The 6179-nt window shown below is 52.2% G+C and overlaps 1 protein-coding gene and 1 long non-coding RNA gene across 3 annotated transcripts in view; one reads left to right on the top strand and one right to left on the bottom strand.

Moving 5' to 3' along the window:
- NYX (nyctalopin) overlaps positions 1-1151 on the bottom strand; it is a 21518-nt gene extending 20367 nt beyond the window's left edge. Inside the window, exons 1-2 of the mRNA XM_017516995.2 lie at positions 824-1151; positions 419-496 (exon numbers count right to left, since the gene is read on the bottom strand). Of these exons, the coding sequence (XP_017372484.1) occupies positions 419-455 (37 nt within the window). The 5' untranslated portion in view covers positions 456-496; positions 824-1151. The remainder of the gene's footprint in view (positions 1-418; positions 497-823) is intronic.
- The window catches only part of LOC108294980, a 33107-nt gene that overhangs the window by 6196 nt on the left and 20732 nt on the right, over positions 1-6179 (top strand). The window contains exons 2-3 of one of the 2 annotated variants that reach the window (XR_005198067.1): positions 627-793; positions 2688-2936. This is a non-coding gene — a long non-coding RNA (uncharacterized LOC108294980). Of the gene's footprint in view, positions 1-626; positions 794-2687; positions 3134-6179 lie in introns of those variants that run through there. The other variant, XR_001821233.1, reaches the window with a different exon arrangement.

Consider the following 6179-nt stretch of genomic DNA (forward strand, 5'->3'; position numbering starts at 1 on the left):
GCTGGTGCCTGTAGTTCCAGGCTACTCAGGAGGCTTGAGGCACAAGAATTGCTGGAACCCAGGAGGTGGAAGTTGCAGTGAGCTGAGATCATGCCACTGCACTCCAGCCTGGGTGACAGCGAGACTCTGTCTCAAGAAAAAAAGAAGAGAAAAAAAAAAACACTGTAGCTTTTGGTTATCACACCAATGAATTCATATCTGAAATTAGAATAAGAAATTCACCAAGAGGACTATTTCATATATTCGGCTCAGGAGTTTTGCTTTAGGCAAACAAAAATCCCCACCACCTGCCATCAGTGAAACCTGAGCAGAAGTCCAGATACAGCTGTCCCAGAACCCACTTAAAGACTCTATGGGTAGAAGTTCTGTGGCTTCCACACCTCTTCCCACCCCTGCCCCCACCGGCAGGAGAACTCACCATGCAGAAGCAGGACCAGCATCCCTTGGCCCTTCATACACCCGGCGGCTTAGGACCACCCAGCCATGGGATCCCTACCTGAGGGGAGAAAGGACAGGTCACCCAGTGCCCAGGAGGGCCCCGTGAGAACCCTCCCATGCCTCCGCACTTCCTCCTGCATGCCTTGCCTTTCTTTCTTCCTCACATTCCTTCCTCCTCAACCACCCAGGTGTTGAGCTAAGAGAAACCAGTAACAACAGACAATCAGAAACTACCCGCAAATGGATGGATCTATCAGGAAACCCTTCATCAGGCTACAGCCCTGACAGCAACTCAGATGGCATCACTCACAACCCAGCAAGGAAATGGACGGAGAGGAAACCTCTGCAGAGAAGGGTTAGTGAATGGTCCTCAAAGGTTACTTACCGTCCTGGGAGTCTGCCTGGTCCTGCTCCTCTAAGGCACCCCTCCGCTCCCCCAGCCCATCCATCTCCCAAGTCAGGCAGCCACAGAGGCTAAAAATGGTCTGAGAGAGAAGTGGAGGTGGGGTCGCGGGGACGGGAGCGAGGGGTGAAGAGGAATAGTGGCTTGTGCAGGTTTGAGTGCTTATTTTTCTTTCTCCAGATTTAATGGCAGGAAAATCCTCTGTATCAGATGAGGATTAACAGAGATGAAAGAATGTGTCTGCCTTTTGAATCACTAAAGCCAGTGACAGATTTTGCTGACATACCAATCGGCTTTAGCCCCAGGCCTTGACCACCCTGGCCCTCTCTCCATCTGTCTGGCCCCTTTCTCTCCTTAAACCCTCCCGAGGCCCCATCCCCTTCCCTGACCCCAGCCCCAGCCCCAACCCGAAGCAATATGTAGCCTGAAATTGGCTTTCTGCCACCCAAATAGCATTATCAGCATTTTCAACAAGGACGCATTACATAACTTGGAGAGCTGGAGAAGGGACAGGACAGCTTAAAATATTTCCCCAAATTGCAGGCTGCTGATATCCTTTCTTTGAAGTGGTTGATGGTGAATGATCCAAAAACAGACTAGAGAGAGGGTCCTTCCACTACAGGACGGCTAGAGGTTCCCACTGAGGTTAAGACTGGAAGCGGTGGCCTAAGGCAGTGGGTCCAGGGGTCACCTTCAGAATCTGGCTGAGGTTTCTAAAACCCACCAGGACTCAGTTTAGGCCCTAGCTACTCAGAGTGTGGCCGGTGGACCAGCAGCAGCACCTGAGAGCTGGTTAGGAAAATAGTATCTCAGCGCCTTCTGCCCCTGCCCCAGACCTGTCGAATCACCATCTGCATTTTCTTTTTTTCTTTTTTTGAAAAGGAGTCTCACTCTGTTGCCCAGGGTGGAGTGAAGTAATGAGATCTCAGCTCACTGCAACCTCCGCCTTCCGGGTTCAAGAGATTCTCCTGCCTCAGCTTCCTGAGTAGCTAGGATTACAGACGCGTGCCACCACGCCCAGCTAATTTTTTGTATTTTTAGTAGAGACAGGGTTTCACCATGTTGGCCAGGCTGGTCTTGAACTCCTGACCTCAAGTGATCCACCTGCCTCGGCCTCCCAAAGTGCTGGGATTACAGGTGTGAGCCACCGTGCCTGGCCAGCATCTGCATTTTAACCAGGTTGGGAGGAGAGGGGGATTTCTGTGCCCGGTAAAGTTTGGAAGGCCCTGTTTTAGGAGACTGATGGAGTGGGTCTGATCAAAATGAGGGCAGCAGGGGGGGCCTGCTTCTCTAGCCCTTCTCGCCAGCAGTTCAGGTGCCCCCACATTCTCCTGGCCCCAGCAAGCCTTTGCTGTCTGCTAGGACAGCAATCCCAGGTATCCATGGCAACCTGCCAGGTTCTGGCCATGCAGGGCTTGGTGAGCCAGTGCTGAGGGGAGGAAGCCAGGAGTTCCCTTCCCACAACAAGGGTTCTGGATGCGAATCTAAGCATCTCAGGCCACCATGCCCTGGGGAATTTTTGTTTTCTTCCATTTGAACCTTGAAATCCAAAATGTGGCTAAACTTGTCTAACCTGCTGGAAAGAGGAGAATACTAGGATATGGTAGGGATGTGGGTGGGGGAAGCCTCTCAAATGACATCTCTGTCCCCAGGGTTGGACTCACCTCGCTTATTAGATGACAGTAATGGGTAGCCTTCTCATTGTGACCACCGGCATTAGAGGTGGTCCCTGTAGCCATCACTCCAAGCCTTCGACCAATGAAGCCCCCACTCCCCCAAAGCACTCCAGAGGCCGAATCGCAACTGTCACAGCCAGCCTGTCTGTACCCACAACCTTTGTTTGCAGGTTTTTGGGTCGATCTTGCCTTCCACCTTCTCCAGGCCAGTGGGCCTGGTGCTCTGGCACTAGGATCCCACTAAGGAAGACCTTCTCCCCAATCTGTGAATTGAAACACTTCTCCCAAGTGGAAAATAAGGAGGCTTCAGAGACTCTTGGCATAAAAAGGAAGGAGCCCATCCACCAGGCCTGCTGGTGTCACTGACTTGGGAGGATGAACAGCCCTTAATCAAAACCTTGCTCCAGGGAGAAAAGCAGGTGGGCCGGGGTTGTTACGGGAAATGGGATTGACTGACATCCCCTGGGAGAAACTTAAAGATCAAGGTGGGAGAAAGGCCCTTCCTTTCAGAGCCTACTCCAGCCACTCATGGGCTGCTGGGGAGGTTTTTGTTTTGTTTTTCTTTTTACGTTTTTAACTATACTAAGTTCTGGGGTACATGTGCAGAATGCGCAGGTTTGTTACATAGGTATACATGTGCCATGATGGTTTGCTGCACCCATCAACCCGTCATCTACAATAGGTATTTCTCCTAATGCTGTCCTTCCCCTATCCTCCCACCCCCCAACAGGCCCCGGTGTGTGATGCTCCCCTCCCTGTGTCCATGTGTTCTCATTGTTCAACTCCCACTTATGAGTGAGAACGTGGTGTTTGGTTTTCTGTTCTTGTGTTAGTTTGCTGAGAATGATGGTTTCCAGCTTTATCCATTTCCCTGCAAAGGACATGAACTCATCCTTTTTATGGCTGCATGGTATTCCATGGTATTCCATGGTGTATATGTGCCACATTTTCTTTATCTAGTCTATCATTGATGGGCATTTGGGTTGGTTCCAAGTCTTTGCTATTGTGAACAGTGCCACAATAATATGCATGAGTCTTTATAGTAGAATGATTTATAACCCTTTGGGTATATACCTAGTAATGGGATTGCTGGGTCTAATGGTATTTCTAGTTCTAGATCCTTGAGGAATAGCCACTTTTTTTTGGTTTTTGTTTTTGAGACAGAGCCTCACTCTGTCACCCAGGCTGGAGTGCAGTGGCATGATCTCAGCTCACTGCAACCTCTGCCTCCCAGGTACAAGCAATTCTCCTTCCTCAGCCTCCCGAGTAGCTGGAACTACAGGCATGCACCACCACACCCGGTGAATTTTTGCATGTTTAGTAGATACTGGGTTTCACCACATTATCCAGGCTGGTCCCAAACTCCTGACCTCAAGTGATCCACCTGCCTCGGGCTCCCAAAGTGCTGGGATTGCAGGAGTGAGCCACCATGCCCAGCCAGAGTTCATTGTGTTTGGATGGATAGGCTCCTTGGAGGGGCTGTGCTTGATCCAAGTCTGCACTCCCACAATGGCTGGTGTCGCCTTCAGACAGGACAAGATGCAGGGAGACATAGGGCAAGGAGTCACCGGGCCCAAGGGACTTGCCCACCCAGAACCATGTTCTGGATATCTGGGGCCTGGGAATTCCCTGCCTGCGCAACAGGTTCTGAACACACTTCTCTAGGTCCAGTCTCCTAAAGGTGGACTGCCTCACCAATGTGCACACTCAGGAAGAGACCCTTTAAGGGGCAGACACTTGCAGAGATGTGGACAGAGCTTGGACATGAGGACGTGTGTGGGAAAGATCCCTCATAGCATAGGATGGATCCAGCCTGGGAACAGAGGGAAACCACGTCACAGCCTTGAGCTGGGACCACTCTCTGTGCCATTACACTCTAGCCCAGAATGCTAAGGAATACAAGAACTGCAGACTTGAACTTGACCTTTCAGAATGTTACAAAGGTGTATCTGCTCAGATAGGAGGATAGAACATGTTTTATTTAACAGTTTGTTAGCTTAATGTGTAGGTTTTAAATATTCAGACAAACACTATATGGTCCTCTGTGCATACTCTTGCCCCAGGCTCTGCAAACATTGGGCCTGAGCCTGTGTTTGGCACACAGGCAGAAGTTCAAAATTGTTTGCTGAAGAGAACTGAAGCCCATGTGAGAATTTGTAGCTACAGAAAGAGAGCCAGGTGAGTGACAGCCTTGGCCTCTGACCCTTCCTTTTTCTCTGACATACTGGATGGTGTCGGGACAGGGACTCCCAGTTCCTAGGCCGCAGATAGTACTCAAAACACAGTATTCCATAATCTTGTCCAGACTCCTCATTCTTCAAGTGAGGAAACTGAGGCCCAGAGAGGTTAAGTGACCTGCTCCCCGGAGTGACAGATGAAGGTGGAGCTGGGACCCAGTGTGTACCCAGTCCTCCTGCCTCCCAGTCCCTGGGTTTTTCTGAGGCCCTAACAAGGACACACACAGCCCCTGTGGCCACCCCTGCTGCCTGCCTCAGAACAGGATGGGGGAGGGGTAGTTACTCCCCTCTTGCCCGGCACCTCTAAACGACCTAGGTTGAGCCCATTCCGTGGTTAAAGCACCTGACTCCCTTGTTTTTTATTCCCAAGTCATCCTAATTCGGTCGTTTCACAGCCTTCCAATCCAAACCCCAGCTGGGGTGGGGGCTGGTTAGATCAGCCTGGGCTCTGGGGCCTCATTTCTGGAATTGTAGGGAGGAGAAAGGAAGGCGAGAGTGCCCTCATTCTGCTGACTCCCAGTGTAGTGACAGTGACGTCGCCCCAGCGGCAGGCCCGGACGCAGTTGGGGTGCGGGCTCGTGCCCCATCGGGTGCCCCGGGGCTCAGGGCACACTGCCGTGGTTTTGGAGGGGCAGTAGGCCGCGAGTCACTGGGCTGGACGTTTCCGCCCCGGCCCCTCCCTCCGCGGGCTTCAGAAAACTAGTTCAGCTCACTAGCCCTGACTGGCAACAGTGCGTGATGGTGTTTTTTTTCCCATAAATGTCACGTCCTTGCGAAACCTCTGCAGCCTTTGCGGGTAACCACCACCCCGCCCCACTCTGGGAAGAAGGGGCGGAGACTCCAGGGCGAGCCCCGCCCTGACTCTCCCCATCCCACACAGCGTGGCCGACAGAGGGCGCCGAGGTTCGGGAGCCGGGGTGGGGCAGCCCCGGGCCTCCGTCTGTTCCCCGCCGCCGCCGCGGCACCCACGCCCACTCGGCGGTGGCGGGGGGCCAGGTCTCGGGAAAGTCCCAGGGCGCACCTGGTGCCGGAAATGTTCCTTATGCACCTGAAGTCGCAGAATGCCCGGGCTGCAAGTGATGTCAGGGTGGGGGCCTAAGCTGCCAAACTTCACACTCTGGAGAAGGTCTCTCAGTGTGACTTGGCCACGTAGCTCGGATGGCCTGTTTGTCACCTGTTTGTCAACGTAAATGAAGCGTTGGCTCATCAACAAGCCCTGCCCACTGCCCACAAATACACCATCCTGAGGCCTCTTCTGAAATCATCACTCTTTACAGGTATTGCATCCAAAGTAGGTTTCTCTCCCATTGCAGCAGATATCAAACAAAAAATACGGTACGCCTCTCCAGTTCCCGATACAGTTGACCCTTGGACAATATGGGTTTTAAACTTCGAGGATCCACTTACACTTGGATTTTTTTTTTT

Source organism: Cebus imitator, unplaced genomic scaffold, assembly GCF_001604975.1.
Source record: "Cebus imitator isolate Cc_AM_T3 unplaced genomic scaffold, Cebus_imitator-1.0 Scaffold613, whole genome shotgun sequence".
Lineage (NCBI taxonomy): Eukaryota > Metazoa > Chordata > Mammalia > Primates > Cebidae > Cebus > Cebus imitator.